Here is a 19,462-nt window from a genome sequence, read left to right as displayed (position 1 = left end):
AAGTAGAGTCATTAAAACAGTGGGAGGTGATATCTCATTGTGATTTTGATTTGCATTTCCCTGATAATTAGTGGTGATGATGATAAGCATTTTTTCATGTATCTGTTGGCCATTTTGATATACTCTTTGGAGAAATGTCTAGTTAGTTCTTTTGCCCAATTTTAAAAATCAAAAATTTTTTTTGTTATTGTTGTTATTGAGTTGACTGAGTTCTTTATATAGTTTGGATATTAACCCCTTATCTGATATGAGGTTTAAAAAAATTTCTCCCATTCTGTGGGTTGTCTTTTCATTTTGTTAATTGTTTCTTTTGCTGGGAAAAAGCTTTTGAGTTTGATGTAGTCCTTTTTGTTGATTTCTTTTTTTACTGTTTGTACTTTTGGCATCATGCTGAAAATTTATTGCCAGGACCAATATCAATGAGCTTCCTCCCTACGTTTTCTTCTAGGAGTTTTACAGTATCACGTCTTATGTTTTAGTCATTGATCCTTTTCAAGTTAATTTTTGTGGATGGTGTGAGACAGGGCTCAATATCATCTTTTGGCATGTGTTTCTCCAGTTTTCCCAGCACTACTTGTTGAAGAAACTATCCTTTCCCTGTTGGGTATTCTTGGCTTCCTTGTTGAATATTAGTTGACTGTATATGCTGGGGTTTAATTCTGGCTCTCTATTCTGTTCCATTTGTTGACATGTCCATTTTTGTGCCAGTACCATACTGTTTTTCTTACTATGGCTTTGTGGTATAGTTTGAAATCTGGAAGTGTGATATTTCCAGCTTTGTTCTTTTTTTCTCAGAATCGCTTTGACTATTCAGGGTCTTTCTTGGTTCTACACAAATTTTCAGATAGTTTTTTCTATTACAGTGAAGAATGCACTTGTTATTTTGATGGAGATTGCACTGTATCTGTATATTGCTTTGGATAGTATGGCCATTTTTTAAAAATTAATTTATTTGTTTATTTATGGCTATGTTGGGTCTTCGTTTCTGTGTGAGGGCTTTCTCTAGTTGTGGCAAGCGGGGGCCACTCTTCATCTCAGTGCATGGGCCTCTCACTATCACAGCCTCTCTTGTTGCAGAGCACAGGCTCCAGACATGCAGGCTCAGTAATTGTGGCTCACGGACCTAGTTGCTCCGCGGCATGTGGGATCTTCCCAGACCAGGGCTCGAACCCATTTCCCCTGCATTGGCAGGCAGATTCTCAACCACTGAGCCACCAGGGAAGCCCAGTATGGCCATTTTAACAATATTAATTCTTTCAATCTATGAATGTGGATGTCTTTTTCATTTGTTTGTGTCTTCTTTGATATCTTTCAACAAAACTTTGTAGTTTTCATTCTACATATCTTTCACCTACTTGGTTAAATTTATTCCTAAATAGTTTGTGGCATTTTTTTTGATGATATTGTGAATGGGATGAGTGTCTTTATTTCTTTTTAAGACACTTCATCATTAGTGTAAAGAAATGCAACTGATTTCTGTATGATAATTTCATATCCTGCCACTTTACTGAAATTATTAATTCAAATATTTTTTGACTGATTCTTTGGGATTTTCTCTATTTAAGAACATACTATCAACAAATAATGGAAACTTTAAATCTTCCTTTCTGATCTGAATGCCTTTCATTTCTTTGTCTTGCCTAATTTGCTCTAGCTAGGACTTCCATTACTATATTGGATAGGAATGGTAAGAGTAGGTAGCATTCTTTTTTCCAGATCTTACATTTTCAATTTCTCTCCATTAAATATAATGTTAGCTGTGGGTCTACTGTATATGACCTTTATTTTGTTGAGGTATGTTCTTTCCACATCCAGTCTGTTAAGAGTTTTTATCATGAAAGCATGTTGTATTTTGTCAAATGCTTTTTCTGCATTTATTGAGATGATCATGTGATTTTTATCTTTTATTTTATTGATATGATGTGTGTAATAACATTTATTGGTTTGTGTATTTTGAACTATCCTTGCATCCCAGGAATAAATCCCACTTGGTAATGGTGTATTATCTTTTTAATGTGTTCTTGAATTTGGTTTGCTAATCTTCTGTTGAAAATTTTTGCATCTATATTCATTAGGGATATTAACGTATAGTTTTCTTTTTTTGTGGCATCCTTATCTGGCTTTGGATTCAAAGTAATGATGGGCTTGTAGAATGAGTTTGGAACTGTTCTCTCCTCTTGGATATTTTGGAAGAGTTTGAGGAGAATTGATGTTGTTTTCTGAACATTTGGAAGAATTCTCCAGTGAGGTGTCTGGCTCTGGAGTTTTTGATTACTGATTCAATCTCTATACTCAGTATTGGTCTGTTCAGATTTTCTATTTCTTCCTGATTCAGAGTTGATAGGTTATGTTTTCTAGAAATGTATCCATTTCTTCTAGGTTATGTAGTTTGTTGGCATATAATTGCTCATAGTAGCCTCATAGATTCTATGTATTTTTGTAATTTCAGTTGTAACGTCTTATCTTTCATTTCAAATTTTAATTATTTGAGTCTTCTCTTTTTTTCTTAGTCTAGCTAAATGTTGGTCAGTTTTTAAAATCTTTTTGAATAGCCATATCTAAGTTACATTGATCCCTTTTATTATTTTTCTAGTCTCTATTTCATTTATTTCTGTTCTGATCTTTATAATTCCCTTCCTTCTGATAACCTGAGGCTTAATTTGTTCTTCTTTTTCTAGTTCCTTGAGGTGTAAAGTTAGCTTGTTATTTGAGATCCTTCTAATTTTGTAATATATATGTTATATTAAGCATGCATGTTCCTCTCAGAACTGCTTTTGTTGTATCCCACAGTATTTGATATGTTGTCTTGTCTTTCCTTTTTTTAATTGAGGTATAGTTGATTTATAATATTATTGAAGTTTCAGTGATTCAATATTTTTATAGATTATACTACATTTATAGTTATTATAAAATATTCCATGTGGTGTACAATATATCCTTATAGCTTATTTTATACAGAGCAGTTTGCACCTCTTAATCCCCTATCCCTATCTTGCCCCTCCTCCATTTTCCACTCCCCACTGGTAACCACTAGTTTGTTCTCTATATCTGTGAGTCTGTTTCTGTTTTGTTATATCCACCTATTAAGTGATATCATATAGTATTTGTCTTTCTTTGTCTGACTTATTTCACTAAGCATAATACCCTTCAGGTCCATCCATGTTGTTGCAGATAGCAAAATTTCATTCACTTTTATGACTGAGTAGTATTCCATTACATATATATATCACATCTTCTTTATCCATTCGTCTGTTGATGGCCACTTAGGCTGCTTCCACATCTTGGCTATTGTAAATAGTGCTGTTATGAATATTGAGGTGCATTCATCTTTTTGAATTAGTGTTTTCATTTTCTTCAGATATATACCTAGTAGTAGAATTGCTGGATCATACAGTAGTTATATTTCTAGATTTTTGAGGAAACTCCACACTGTTTTCCACAGTGGCTGCACCAATTTACATCCCAACTGACAGTGTACAAGGGTTCCATTTTTTTCCACATCCTCACCAACATTTGTTATTTGTGGCCTTTTTGATGACAGCCATTCTGACAGGTGTTAGGTGATATCTCATTATGGTTTTGATTTGCATTTCTCTGATAATTTGCGATGTTGAGCATCTTTTCCTGGCCTGTTGGCCATCTGTATGTCTTCTTTGGAAAAACATCTATTCAGGTCTTCTGTACATTTTAAAATCAGGATGTTTGGGGTTTTTTTGATGTTGAGTTGTGTGAACTGTTTATATATTTTGGATATTAACCCCTTATTGGCCATATCATTTGCAAATATAATAATTTTCATGTTTCTAGTTATTGGCTTTTTTTTCCTCTTAGAGAAGTCCCTTTGACATTACTTTTAAAACTGCTGCTCTTTTAGCTTTTGCTTGTCTGTAAAACTTTTGATCTCTCCATCAAATATGAATGAGAGCCTTGCCAGGTAGAGTATTCTTGGTTGTAGGTTTTCCTGTTTCATCATTTTATACCATATCATTCCTTTCTGACCTGTAGAGTTTTTGCTGAGAAGTCAGCTGTTAGCCTTATGGGACTTCCCTTGTATGTAATGTGCTGCTTTTCCCTTGCTGCTTTTAATATTCTCTCTTATCTTTAATTTTTGCCATTTTAATAACCATGTGTCTTGTTGTGTTCCTCTTTGAGTTGATCCTGTTTGGGACTCTCTGTGATTCCTGGACTTCTATGTCTGTTTCCTTTCCCAGGTTAGGGAATTTTTCAGTTATTATGTCTTCAAATATGTTCTTTGTCCCTTTCTCTCTCTTCTCATTCTGGGACCCCTATAATGAAAATGTTAGTATTCTTGTTGTTATCCCAGAGGTCTCTTAAGCTGTCCTCATTTATTTTTCTTCTTTTTTCTGTTCAATGTCAGTGATTTCTACTACTCTGTCTTCCAGCTCACTGATCCATTTTCCTTTGTATCATTTAGTCTACCATTGATTCCTTCTAGTGTATTTTTCATTTTGGTTATTGTAGTCTTCATCTCTGCTTGGTTGTTCTTTATCTTTTCTCTTTGTTAAAAACTTCTAAATTCTCACTCTTTTCATCCATTTTTCTCCTGAGTTCTTTGATCATCTTTATGATCATTACCTTGAACTCTTTCTCAGATAAGACTGCCTATCTCCACTTCACTTAGTTCTTCTTCTGGTTTTTAATCTTGTTCTTTAATTTGGAACATGTTCATCTTTTATCTTTGCCTTCATCTGATATGAACTGAATGATTTTTGCTGATGCAGATGTTTAATGGTCATGAGACCCCCTCAGGGGAGGAATAATCTCTGGTTCCTCTCAGTGCAGACATGCTTCTCCCTTAGTAGTCAGTTCTATTTTTACCTTTGGCCCCTTTAAGTCCCCCTGTGCCCCTTTTGGCAGTATGGAGTGCAGCTGAGAATGCCTCTGGATCTCCATCTGCCCAATGTTGCCTATATGTAATTTACCCACAATAAACTTCATAATTGCTTGTTTTTTGGTGTCAAATTTCCTTCCCAGCTTGGAGAATATATTCAATATCTCTGCCTACCAATATCAACGATTTCTAAGTTGAAAGCATGTAGAATTTTTCTCTTTCATTTTATGTTTACTGTGCAGACTAAAACTTAAGTTTGTAGGTTATTAACACACTGATATTTGAAAATATCTAATTGTTTATTCAAGTTGAATTCATGCCTGAAAAATTTCTCCAGGATGATGTAAAAACAAGTCCACTCTTTAAAAATTTTTTTCATTCATATGATTGAGAAGAATTTAATTTTAACCTTGATGTTTGAACTACTTCTTATGTCTCTGATGGCTTTTCATTTAAAATGCTAGAGATATTAACAGGTTTGAAATATCATCAGTATAATAAAAGAACTGCTCTTTGAATAATAACAATAATGGTATTTTAATAGTCAAAATGCAAGATTTCAGGTCAGTTTCTTGTTCTTTTGGTTTTCTCTAATTTTTGTATTTCCAAGATATTTTAGATTATCCATACTAATTCCTTCCCCCTTGGCTATGAAGGATCCTAATTTTGTTTGTTTGAAGGGACTTCATGGAATGAAGGTTTTGCCAATCCTCTGAAATTATCATCCCATCCTAATAAACTTGAACTTATTCTACTGAATAACAGGAAAATCAGGTAAAACCTATCTATTATATTTCAAACTCTTCCCAAAGTGAAGCTGAAGTCTAAGACAAAGTCTAAAACCAAATAAACAATAAATGGAAAAAACATTAAAAAGAGGGATTGAAAAAATGAAAGCATGTGGAAAAAAAATCCATGAATGTTCAAAGGGTGCACAATATTTTAAAGTAAAAGTGTCCTAATAATGTGCATCTTGCAGCCTAAAATTATTTTTGACAATCATTAGGAGTCATCACTTTCTGGGAGAAACACATCTTTTGCAATCTTAAAGTCATTTGCATAGAGAAGTTGTATATTATGCATATGTGAAGTTGGCAATATGAAAAATATTTAAGCAATATAGGGCACATCACATTATTTAACCTCAGTAAATGGTTATTTTGAAACTGTAATTTTCCAAATTAAAAAGGTCTCAGGTTGTATCCCTAGAAATTTGCACTTTGGAAACATTTCCTGGATTAAATGGATTATTCAAAACATTTACAAGCACCCAAATCTCTGCATTCCCTGCAAGAAAGCAAAAGTGGGAAATACTTGGGGCCTAGCCATGCATCTATGACTTAGAGACATAAATTCTGCTCCTAAGTTGATTCCAAGTATTTCCACACTTAAACAGTGATAATATTAAAAAATAAATCTCCATTTTAAGATGCTCTCTTCCTCTTACATATGGATGGGTTGACTGAGAACATACATATTTTAAGTTTCTTTTTCCTTAAGGGGAAAAGATAGTATGAAAATTTAGCATTTAATGAGGACCTACATGAATACAACAAAGTGATACCTCCTTTAAGGAAAATCTTGCCAGACCTACTCACTTTGAGTATGTCCTTCATTTACCTCTCAACTGATAATTTTCAAAAAAAATTTTTTCAAATAATTTAAAATTTTTTATTTATTTATTTTTCCAAGTAATTTTCAAGTTGAGAACAACCCAATCTTTATTCTAAAGTTTCTCTCATGCTTATAATGTAAACTACTGAGGTGGTTCTGTGGGATGAGACTCTGAGTCCTTAAAGTGGACTGAGAGAGGAGATGCACCATGGGTGAGCTGCAAATGTACACTGAGAAGATGTGAATGGGGTGCAACTTAATGTGACCTGATAGCATGTCAGTGTCCAGGGTGTTTTCTCCTGTGGTCTCCAGTTTAGTGTCTGGCCCTGGAGCCCAGGTTCTAAGCTGAGATTGCACACTCACTGACCTTTTGGTGCTTGTGCTGGAGATAGGCAGGTAGTCCATGACTGCGATGTACACGTATTGCTTGGCATCATCTATTACACTGTAGATGGCGTCTATGTCAAAGCTTCTGTTTTTAGGGCAAAACAGTTTGGGAGAATTCTGTGAAGACACAAAAACCAAACTTTTAGAGTATTAATTTTTGCAATCTGGGGATTTCTCTGTTTTGTTGTTATTTAAAAATTTAAAAAAATGAATCTTGGCTTTTAACCAATTTTTGCAAACCTACTTTCCAGGTCTTTATGAGATTAAGACAAATACATTTTCAGTTCTATCAAAGTTGAGGCAAGTAGAAATCAAGGTGTGTGGGGGATGGGTCTCAAATCTGTCCTTTAAGTCAGTTTTGGGAGGGAATTCTTGTTTTCAATACACACACCTCTTATTTTTATAAGAGTGCTCTAACTCTAAACTTAATGTGACTCTGGTATACATCCCTGTCATACATAGTTAATTTTCTCAGACATTACCATATATAGTATATATATGCATATAGCAATCCATTTATACTAGAAGCTATTTCACTTGAAAGGTAATGTGGCCATGAAGATGTTCAAGACACATGGTCTAAAAATCTTGCGTTTTTTTTTTCCCCAAATCTTTCATCGAGTGAGGAAGAGGAGTTTTGATTGTTGATAAAGGGTCATCAGTAATTCTAGAGGAAAAGCCAAGTGACTTATTAAGATGCCAAATTCATAAGGAGAGACAGGGACTTAAGAAAAATGAAAAAAGAGGCAAATTATACTTGAGGTATTTTTCTTATGTTGCTCGAAGTTGTTTCCATCTTACAGAAGTATGATGTTTTTAGATAAAATTGCTATAGAAAGGGAAAGATGTACTTAGGCTTTCTCATTGATTTTCCACTGGACAAGACTGAAAGGAGCATTTCTGTAGTTCCTGCATTACTCTGACAAGCAAGAAACCAAGTGAAGGAACACAAAAAATGCAACAGGTGCTTAGTACCAAAGCCCAAATAAACGGTTTCTGGAACTGCCTGGAATGGCAGTACTGGGTCCTTCATCAAATTTTCTGCCAGTAATGGTGGTCAGGGTCCCTGACAAATGTTTGGGGACAACTCCCCACACAGTGCTGGTGGGAATCCCTATCCTAGCTTAGAGAGAGGGAAGATGAAGCTCTCAGACTGGATGCCCAACTGAGAAGGAGTGTGGGGATGAGAAAGGAGCCTGCTGAAGGGCAACACCCACCAGGCATCCCTACTCAGAATGTTGTCTTGGCAGGTGAGTATCAGAATGAGTTTTTTTTTTTTTTTTTTTTTTTTTTTTTTTTTTTTAAGAATATTTATTTATTTATTTATTTATTTTTTTTTATTTTTTTTTTTTGCGGTATGCGGGCCTCTCACTGTTGTGGCCTCCCCCGTTGCGGAGCACAGGCTCCGGACGCGCAGGCTCCGGACGCGCAGGCTCAGCGGCCATGGCTCACGGGCCCAGCCGCTCCGCGGCATATGGGATCCTCCCAGACCGGGGCACGAACCCCTATCCCCTGCATCGGCAGGCGGACTCTCAACCACTTGCGCCACCAGGGAGGCCCCAGAATGAGTTTTTGATTTAAGTTACTTTCCTTCTGGAATAAGGATGAGCTTCTAAGTATTAAAAATAAAAACTAATGCTAAAAGAGAGAAATAAACCATAAAAAAGCCCAAAACAAAACAATAAAAATAAACAAACAAACAAACGAAGAAAAACCAATGCTCATCCTACACTTCTTCCCCAGCACACACATATGCAGATGCCCCATCTGTCACCAAGATAGATGGCTTGGGTTTCTGCAGTGTCTCTCATGTTGTCCCTCCCTCTTACTCCAGATTGCTGTTTCCCCCATTCAGGCACAGGTGCTGTTTGCTGGGGCTTTTATATGTCTTCTGAAATCATATCCTTGTCTCCTCAATGCTTAAAAGACAAACAAACAAACATGTGTCCCTCTCAGGACTCCTGGTTTCTTGGAATCCAGTCTGATCTCATTGGGAGGGATGGATCCATGTATCCTCTGAGTCCTGGCCCTTCCATTTCTCTGCCTCCTTCATTTACTGGCTACCATGCCTTCTGTGCCCCAAATTAAAATAATCATCAGCCCATGGCTATGCTCTCATCTTGTCTGCCTTTGAGTATTTTCTCCTGCCAGCCCCTCCGGCTGATGTGTTTTCCTATCTTTGCCTATCAGAGTCCTATACATTCTCTAAGTTCTAGCTCATATACTATCTCCTCATGAAACTTTTTTATATTGTCACCTAGAGGCTACTTCTCCTCTTCTGTCCTCCCATAATATGATTTATTTGTTATATTGTTTAGTGTATTCAAACTTATAATTACTCACACTTGTCTCATGTCCTTGCTTGGACTGATATACCTTGATTTTAGGAATTGCATTTTACTCATTTTTCTATCTCCACTAATAAATTTAAGCCTTGTGGCTTAAATAAGAGAATGGCCTACTCGGGGCTGGGTCTGCTCCTCTTCTGCACTTGCTTTCATTCATTCATCAAATATTACTAAGTACCTGCCATGCACCTAGCTCTAGTCTAAACACTTGGCATACATCAGTGATCAACATAAGATTACTGCTTTGTGCAGCATCATTCCAGCACATGCTACATTGTACTGCATTCATTTGTCTGTGTGATTCTCCACCAGCTTGTGAGCTGCTTGGTTGTATATCTCTGGCACCTTGTGCCATGCCATACATAGCGCATATTATATGCTCAATAAATATTTGTGGAATGAATGTGAAAGTGCTTCTTAAATTAGTAAGTGTTGGAGGCCTGTATGACCCCCAACCTCTACTCCTAGTTGGAGTTGCTTCACTCTAGGTATTTCCATCCATGTGTGAATAGACCTTTATTTGTACATACCTTTTTGTTTCCTATGTTCCCATTGCCAACCCAATGCCTAGAGCATGGCAGATGCTTCATGTGTTTAATAAGGAAATGCATGACTATTTGTATGAGTACCTCTGCCCCTGGGGTCATGGTAGTACTTGACTGTGTCCTCTGATATGGCAGAGGGAATTAACTAGTTCTGATTGTTTAATTACAGAGAAGGCTGTTAAGTTCCCTTTTTTATCATTCCTGAATTAATCTTCCGAGCTTTGCACTGTGTACTCTTTTATTCCATAGCAAAATATAAGGAGAAGGAAAATACAGATCCTTTTCTTTATTTCAGCTCTGTGATGATCTTTTACCAATCAAGTGCTCTTGAGGCATCTTGATAATAAGTAATCTATGTTTCTTTCTTACATCTATAAATGCCTTATATTTGCATGTACCTTGTTTTGCATATTCATTAAATACTTGCTTTAGTAGGGGTTTGATTTATTTCATAACAGTTTCCTGTTTTTTTAAAAAAATCCATACTCCATTCCCAGAATATATATGTTAAAATGTAATTAAACATGAAAAGACAACCCACAGAATGGGAGAAAATATTTGCAAATCAAGTACATTCTTGTATTTAGAATGTATAAAGAACTCTTACAACTCAATAAAAAAAGTAATCTAATTGAAAAATGGGCAGAGGATTTGATAGGCAGTTCTCTAAAAAGATATACAAATGGACAATAAGTGTATTAAGGTATACAAATGGTCAGTAAGTGCATTAAAATATGCAAATCAAAATCATAAGACAAATTTTACACCCACCAGGAAGGTTAAAATAAAACAGAAAATAGCAGGTTTTGGCAAAGACGTGGAGTAACTGAAACACTCATTTATTGCTGGTGGAATTGTAAAATGGTGCAGGCAATTTGGAAAAGTTTGTCAATGCCTCAGAATGTTTAACATAGAGTTACCACAGTACCCAGCAATTTCACTCCTAAGCATAAACCCAAAAGAACTGAAAATGGGTATTCAAATAAAAATTTGTACATGAAGGTTCATAGGATCACTATTCACAATAGCCAAAAGGTAAAAACACTCAAATGTCCATCAACTGATGGACAGATGAACAAAATGTGATATATCCATACAGTGGAATATTATTTGGCCATGAAAAGGAAAAGTACTGAGTCATGAACTTCAAAAACATTATACTAAGTGAAAGAAGTCAGTTACAAAAGACTGCATATTGTATTACTTCATGAATATGAAGTGTCTAGAAAAAGGCAAATCCTTAGAGACAGAAAGTAGATTAGTGGTTTCTAAGGGCTGAGAGAAGGGGAAAATGGAGAGTGACTACTAATGGGTATGGCTTTTTCCTTTGTGGTGATGAAAATATTCTAAAATTAGAAGGTGGAGATGATTGTAAAACTCTGTGACTATACTAAAACCCACTGAGTTTTACACTTTACAAGCATGAATTTTATGGTAGTAAGTTATATATCAATAAATCTATTAAAATGTAATTAAAATGTATAGCAGAGATTATAAAGGGGGTATTTAATTATATTTTTCAGAGTAGCACCAAGTTCTATTCAATGTCTGTCCTCACTCACTGAATAAATCTCAGTTTACATGATTGATGGATGAATGAACTAAACAATAAACAATAAGAAATGAAATCTGTCTATCACCCAGATCAATAAAAACAGACCTTGAACTAACTAGTCTTTATCTTGGAAATCAAATGTATAGCCTCAAGAGCTCTAAAAAGAACTCCACAAAATAGGACAAAAACCTATTGTTCCTATCTTCTGATTTCAATGGGGAATGTAAGAAAATTAGAATGATCTGGCCCCAAGTTATTAGAGATCACATACTTAAATCTAACCAAGTGCCTCTTTGTGTTCCATGAGAAAATAAGAAATAATTCTTATCTATATCATAACTTAAAATTTATATTTAACCATGCTAAGTTATTATCACCTAAAATCTAATTTTGGTAATGATAATTCTTAAGGCCTTCAAATATATATATTTTGTATGTTAATTTAGTCTTGGGACCGTCAGCTGATAAAAATATAATATACTATTTTAAGATATTTTAAAACAAATATTTTGAACTTAAATAAATTTGTCTTGGCATTTGTTTGGCACATATACTCAGAAAACTATATGTATCCTGGAACTTCTTATTGATATTACTACTAGTAAAACCAATCCAACATTTATTGCTGCTTTAGGGAGGCTTGAGGGAGGTACTGGGAATAACAATAATGAAGAGAGTACAGTATATAACCTTCAGAGCCTGATAAAATAGTGGGAGAGGTAATAAATAAATAGTTACAAAAATGTGATAAATGCTATAACAGAGGCGAGATCAAGGAGCTCTAAGTAGATGATACCAATTCCAATATTGAGAATATTGACTTTTATTTATCTTATACCTGTAAGATTTTATACCTCTGTAAAAATGGTGTTCAATTAATATCTGTTGAACTGAAATTCAAAGGTAGGCTTGAGATATTAATAATAAATGGAAAATAAAATAATTTAAAATAATAAAATAAATAAAAATAGAAAACAAAGGTGCTGCATGGTTTAAAGACTATACCTGAAGGACTGTTAAAAAAGCTCAACTTATTTTGTGGCAAACCATTTAATAAAAATCAGTTTATAAATTTGCCCTGGAATACAGCAAAACCCTTGCAGTTTCATAGATTTTATTAGAGGATTGAGTCCTCTCTCTGAAGTACAAATGTTAACTTTGGGATCAACAAAGGAGGACTCCCCCACTTTTTTAAGGGTCAGAATTTAAATTTATGCAACAATGACATTCACTCATCTCTAAGATTCAAACTGTAAATTCAAAATCCAGCAACTATCTGAAATTTGCTTATAATTCATCTGTTTCTTACTGCTTCAATCTGTTCTACTGGACTCCTGGGGTGTCATGTTACCATCTGGATTAGTGGTTCCTTGGCAAATTTCTTATTGCAACTAATCTACAAATTGAGAATAATATCTGGTTTTCTTGTCTTATAGGGTTGTCTTGAAAGGAAATAAAATTGAATATATGCATTTTATTAGTAAAATGCCCTATATGATATGCTACATGCTACTGCATTATTGACCTCCACACATACCAAAAAAAAAGGGTTTTTTTTTAGTTCTACTTGACGAAAATCTTTCAGAGTCTATTTTATAATATTCACACTTGTGTGAATTTGTTTAAGACAAGCAACTACAATTTTCCCTCTACTGCCAGATTTCTAAATTTTCAAAATGTGCTTTCATTTTAATAAGCAAAAAGGCTACTATTCACTCTTCCATGAAAAGCTCTTCAGTGACATAAAAGTTGTTGGCATAGAAGCACAGCTTGACAGTGGAGAAACAGCCATATTAAATTGCGAGCATGGTTTAGAGAAGTTTACCTGAGCATCAGGATCAATTCAGAAGCCTGCTTAAAATCAAAATTCTAAGGTCTCACCCAGGTCCAGTGGATCAGATCCTGGTGAGGAGGGGGACTGTAAGTTTGCATTTTAAACAGGTTCCCCATCTGGTTCTTAGATACTTTAAACTTTGAGGATCAGGACTGTAGGTCCAGATATTTACATTGCCCACTCTCAGCAACACTGTGGGGATAGCTGTGGTGTGTGGGCAGGTGGTGGTGGTTTTCAAGTGTAATCAGAGGCCTGGAAATGGTGCCCTGCCCTTTTGGATGGGCCTCTTGCCCTTCTGCCCCAATCAAATACAATAGTTCTGCTTTTGTCTGTTTTACACTGGGGTTCTCTCAGATTTGTTTCATCAGCGGGTTCTACTGCTAAGATCAAGTCTGAAAATCATTGATGAAAGGCATCAAAAATAGCATATGGTATCAGAAGACCTGGGCGCTTGTGTTTTTCTTGGCACCTGCCATCTGACGGTCTTTGTGCTAGTAGATAAACTTCAATATCTTCATTTGTAACACAGTCATAATCCTGGGACTACCTTAAGGGGTGACTGGGGGGATCAAATCAGATAATGCAAAGTATCTGAAACTAGGAATGATTATTCACATGTATTGTTATTATAACTAGGGACAGCATATGATTGAGTATAAGAATGGATATATTTTAACTCTTCAAGGGATGTGTCGAACTGATCTGTCAAATTCATTTTTGCCCAACGCAAGATCAAACTTGAACATTGCAACTTAATAAAGGGCCTTTGGAGGAAGGAGGGAGGAGGGGAGGAGGAGGAGGAGAAGAGGGCAAAACTCACCGACACAAATGCTTGAGATTTGGTTTCGTTCAACTGAAGCTGCAATTTCTTTTCATTGTCATAGACCCCATAGAGCCTCTTGGACCAGGTCTGAGGTACTCTGCTCTTGAATTTTAATGAACTATATAAAGCAAATATCCTTTGTAAATCTAGGACCAGGCAGCTGCAGTTGTAAAAGATGACACCAAGTTCTTTCATCTGTGAAATTAAAACGAAAGCATCAATGCCATGTACACGTGATGGTGTTACTCTCAGAGAAAAAAATGTAGTAGTCTCAGAGAAAAGACTGCAATAATAGTAATAGCGGTATTTTTTCTTGCAACTGTTATACTGTAACAACTATATATATACACTGTATCTGTAAGTATGTAGATACAGTCACATTATGGTATACAGAAATGATGTGTCATTAAAATGCTTAAATATTTAAGGAAAATTTTTGCTGGAGTTTTGCATTTGAGCTCTTACAGATAATTTTTCCATGTTCACCTACACCTTTTATATCAGCTCTTCAGATTGTTTTCTTCAACATTAAGTTTTTTGGTATGAATCCTTAAATCATGCAGCAATATAAAGATTGACTTTTACTTGCAGCATAACAGAATGGTTTAGATCATGGATTCTGGAATCAGATTGCCTGGAATTAGGTTCCAACTCCACAAATTTCTAGCTGTGTGACTTTGTGTGACGATTTTTTTTTTTAATAAATTTATTTTTGGCTGCATTGGGTCTTTGTTGCTGCATGCAGGCTTTCTCTAGTTGTGACGAACGGGGGCTACTCTTCATTGTAGCATGTGGGCTTCTCATTGTGGTGGCTTCTCTTGTTATGGAGCATGGGCTCTAGAGCACAGGTTCAGTAGTTGTGGCACGTGGGCTTAGTTTCTCTGCGGCATGTGGGATCTTCCCGGACTAGGGCTTGAACCTGTTTCCCCTGCATCGGCATGTGGATTCTTAACCACTGTGCCACGAGGGAAGCCCTGTGTGACTTTTAAGATACTTAATCTCTGGGCATCATTTTCTTCTTTCATAAAAAGGAGACAATGGTATTTATTTCATATAATTGCTATGATGCATAACACGGTTAATATATTTTATGGGCTCAGAATAGTGCCTATCACATTGTAACCACTTAAAATATATTAGCAATTATTATTCTTATTAACATTGCACAAGCCTCAAGAGTAAGAGACCAATAGAACCTTTCAGCAAAGATATCATAGAGATTATTTTGTCCACCTCCCTCGATGCACAGATGAGGAAAGTAAATCTTACACAGGTAAGCAAAAATATATCCCCCCGAGTGAGAGATCTAGTCAGGGGTAGATTCAGAATTTGATGCAGGTTTTCTCACCCTTGATCAAATACACCCAGGAACGTAGCAGCACTGGCTTCAATTCTATTATCACTTTGAAAAATTATAGATGATTTCTGACTTAGTCAATGAAAGTGAAAAAGTGAAATTTTGGTCTTAGCAGCATAAATACACATGCCTCATGATCTGAAAACCCAGTGAGGTGTTTGTCAGGGACACCTTGGAAGGTGTTTAACTTCATTACTTTCCTCCACCCCCCTACTCAATACGCTTCTCAGGATTATGGGAGAGGTCACCAACTGTGTAGGGGCCCATCTCTCCCTTCCTATTAGGACTCCCTAATACAGTGCATCATGGAGATCTTTTCACATTCATCTGTACCTCGTTGGCATCATTTTAGCAGCTCCACAGTGCCCACAGAATAGATGGACACGTTATTTAACCTACTGATGGACTTGTCCTTATTTTTCCTCTAATACAAAATATAAAGCAATGAGTACCCTTGTACATACATCTCTGTGCACCTGTACAAGGATTGCTTTAGTACAGATTTCTAGAATTGAATGGACACAAACATTAAGGACAATTAAGAAAGGCTAAGAAAGTGGGAGGAACTAGAGTGGAGAGGGCATATCAAGTATGTGCAAAGGCACTGAGGTCTGTGGGATAGAATCAGATTTGTGCAGCTGAAGCTGAGGGAGATAAGGGAGAATGTGTATGTGTGTGTGAGTGGGTAAATACTTTAATTTGATGGCAGGTGGGACAGGTGTGTCAGATTCCCAGATGCCTTTGTGCTGGGATAGACAGTTTGGCATTTATGCCGAAGGACATGGGGAGGGAGGTAGTGAGGCAGAGGAGATGTGGACAGGCTATGAACTGGAAAGGTCCCTTTGCCTGGCTGTGGAGATAGGATGAGGGAGTTGGGCGCAGAGCCTTCAACACCCAGGCCTTAACAGTGGCAAGGGGAGAGACTTACACATACTTATGTGTTTTCTAATCTCAAGGACTTTCAGAAACTGTTTAGCATAACTGCTAATAATTGCTAATCCCATTCCAGGTTGAGATGGGGACCACCTTGCTGTTTGCACAGTCTCTGATGATAGAATCTCAGGAATAGTAGGCTCTGCATTTGACCTTCACACTTCTGTGCCTTTTCCCAGATTGAGTCGATGCTGCCACATTATCTTCTCCAAGGAAGCCTTGATCATTTCAGGGTTTTCAACTTTGTATCAGTTTAGCTTTATAAATAGGCTCTTTGTCTGGTGGTGGGAGTGGGGTCAGCAGAGCTGAGACAGGTTCCCACATAAGTAAGCAGCTGCCCCTCCCTGACATGTTTCCTTGCCTGCCAGACACAGGCAAGGTTAGTGCATGTCCAGGGGGCTGGCCTGGCCTGGGGCCATCCTCAGGAAAAAAGGGACAAACAACAATGACCTGAGGCCAAAGATGTGGATTGAAGTCTAGGATCTTTCACCAACCAGGTTATAGGGTCTCGTGCAAGTCATCCAATTCTGAGTCCTTTTTTTTCCTTTTCTGAACAATGAAGGGGTTGGGCTTATAAAGTCTACAGGGGTCTTCCAGCCTTGCCATCTATGGCTTTGGGACATCAATGTCCTGCCCACCATGTATTCCCTTCTCCCTGCCCAACCTGCCTCTCAATACTGACCAGAGACTTCTGTTTGTGTGTCAAGATCAGCTCCTTCTGGCTCTTGCCTGAATGTGGCTGGTGACCCTCCCAGGTTTTAAAGTCAGATGAGGCAGATTTGTATCTTGGTTCTGCAGCTTACTTGTTGACTAGCCTTGGGTAAATTACTTAACCCTTAAATTCTAGTTTATTTTTCGATGAGGATAATATCTATCTACAAGTTTTGCTGTTAGAATTTAATAATAATCCTAATTTTAATAGCTAGTATTGACTGAGGGCTCACTTGTTGTGTGTACTGTGTTGAATAGTGTCCCCTGACCCCATTCATTTCTACACAGAACCTGTGAATGTGACCTTATTAAGAAATGTGATTTTTGCAGATGCAATCAAGATGAAATCATACTGAATTATGGTAGGCCCTAAATCTAATATGACTGGCATCCTTATAAGAAAAGGAAAATTTGGACACTGTGCCACATACACACAGGGGAGAAGAACATATGAAGACAGGCACTGGAATGATGCATCAGCAAGCCAATGTGCCAAGGATGGCTGGCCACTACCAGAGGTTAGGAGGACAGGAAATAGTCTCCATTAGCACCTTCAGAGACCTGTGAGAGAAAAAGTCCCGCTCTTTTAAGCCACCAAGTTTATGGTTTAGAAGCCCTAGGAAACTGCTGCAGTGTGCCTTTCATCTTGATAGTAGATATAATGGTATTTATTCCTTCCACTTTACATAGAAGGAAACTGAGGTTTGGATGGTTATTTGCTGAATGGTAGATGACACAGCTAAGATTTGAGCTTTGGTCTAACTTCAAAGCCTGTGTGCTTGGTCCCTTATGCTATACTGACCTTAACACATGGCTAGTAAGCAACCCATGGGTCTACTGCTGTTAATTCTATGAAGAATTTTCTGACCACATTTCCTGCTTTGTCTAGTACCGTACTTGCACATATTTCTGATGTGGCACATTTTTACACGGTATTATAGTTTTAAAAAATTTGTGTGTCTGTTTCCCCTAAGTGACTCTACAGTCTCTGAAGGCATCAAGTTCATATTTTTATTTCCAGTGCTGAGCTATAGTGCTTGCTTGGAAAATGTTTACCAAATGAATACCTGGCCTTCAAGATGAATTTATGGTGGTCAGAGCTTCCTTCTCAACCCAGAAGCCCTGGTTCTAGGTCAGCCTGAGGGCCTCTGATCCTGAGCACCCGAATCTAACAAGAACCTCTCTTCTGGTGCCAAGGGCCCTGGAGCAGCAAACCTGGACATGGACACATAAAACCTGTGGCCGTGTTGGCCCCAGAGATCCACCTGGAATACTTTCACAAGCACGGTGCTCAATGATGGCATCAATGACAGTTCTTATATTGGTCAATGAGCCAACTGTCCTCTAACCATAGTTCCTGCACTTACCAACAATGGGGTACAGAACCTGACACAGTCTTTTGAGTGGAAACTGCCTTATCCACAGCTCTATCCAAGCCCAGTAGAGCCAGAGGCAGAATGCCATGAAAGTACTAATCCAGGGAATCATTTGATTTTTGTGACCAAAAGTTGAACTCGGTGGCCATGATTGGCTTTTAGTATGTTTGGATCTCTTTGGTATCCTTTGTTTTTCCACATCAGACATTTAGAGATTTCAGGTTACTTGCAACACATGGCAAACAAGTATGTTTGGAGTCTTCTGTTCAAACGCTGGACAAGAATACGGTGCTCTCCTGTGTACCTCTTTCCTTGGGAACAGCTGTCCCCTAGTCTCCACATGGGGGTTACATCATCTCTGCTGTCACTGGGGAACAAAGCCACTGCCCCCTGTCATTCTCTACTGACTCTTTCCTAATACACAGAATAATATTGAGTGAAGTACTCACTACACTAGTGCAAGCTCTCCATACCTAGGAAGAAAGCAACCCCTCTGCAATATGGTATGGCGTGAATAATCTGGGTAAGTGTTAATGTGAAATTTGAAATCTAGAAGGGTGTCAGGATAGCAGTTCTGATAGCTTTCGCCTGCAGAGGAACAGGGGAGAGAGAGAGACCTCTCGATATGACCTAACAAGACGCAGGAAGTCGTCTCCCAGAACAGGCTCTGAAGACAGACTAACTCCACCAATGGCAAGGTACTTAACCTCTTTGCTTCCTTTATCTTTAAATGGGTATACATCATAGAATTGCTACAAAGAATAGATGAAAACATGTATGTAAAACATTTAGCTCAGTGCCTGGCTCAAACAGTGCTAGCTTCAGCTATACCAAGGTCCACCTTTCTTCTCTGCCTGCTGAGGATGCTTCTACTACATCCTTGTTTGAATCAGGAACAGATATGGCAGAATTCTTTATCCATGAGCCATTTTACTTTAACTACCAACAGATTCCACACACTCAGTCAAGTGTGAGGGCATAAAATTCATTCCTCAGAGACCGTTTGTGGCTAGGTTGAGTTGGTGTTGGAATGGTCACATGCTGGGTTCTGAGGCTGCAGCAGGGAACAAGTCAGACCTGGTTCCTGCCTTTGGGGGCCCAGAGCATGGAGCATAGCAAGGGATAAA

At 37.4% G+C, this 19,462-nt stretch overlaps 1 protein-coding gene across 1 annotated transcript in view; it reads right to left on the bottom strand.

Annotated features, from left to right (window-relative positions):
• Positions 1–19,462, bottom strand: part of PLD5 (phospholipase D family member 5) — a 473,171-nt gene that overhangs the window by 16,092 nt on the left and 437,617 nt on the right. Inside the window, exons 6-7 of the mRNA XM_060088384.1 lie at positions 13,956–14,153; positions 6,834–6,970 (exon numbers count right to left, since the gene is read on the bottom strand). Of these exons, the coding sequence (XP_059944367.1) occupies positions 6,834–6,970; positions 13,956–14,153 (335 nt within the window). The remainder of the gene's footprint in view (positions 1–6,833; positions 6,971–13,955; positions 14,154–19,462) is intronic.

This window comes from Mesoplodon densirostris, chromosome 2 (assembly GCF_025265405.1).
Source record: "Mesoplodon densirostris isolate mMesDen1 chromosome 2, mMesDen1 primary haplotype, whole genome shotgun sequence".
In the NCBI taxonomy this organism is placed as follows: Eukaryota; Metazoa; Chordata; class Mammalia; order Artiodactyla; family Ziphiidae; genus Mesoplodon; species Mesoplodon densirostris.
The sequence above is the reverse complement of the archived record's forward strand: the minus strand, read 5'-3'. Positions and strand labels throughout refer to the sequence as shown.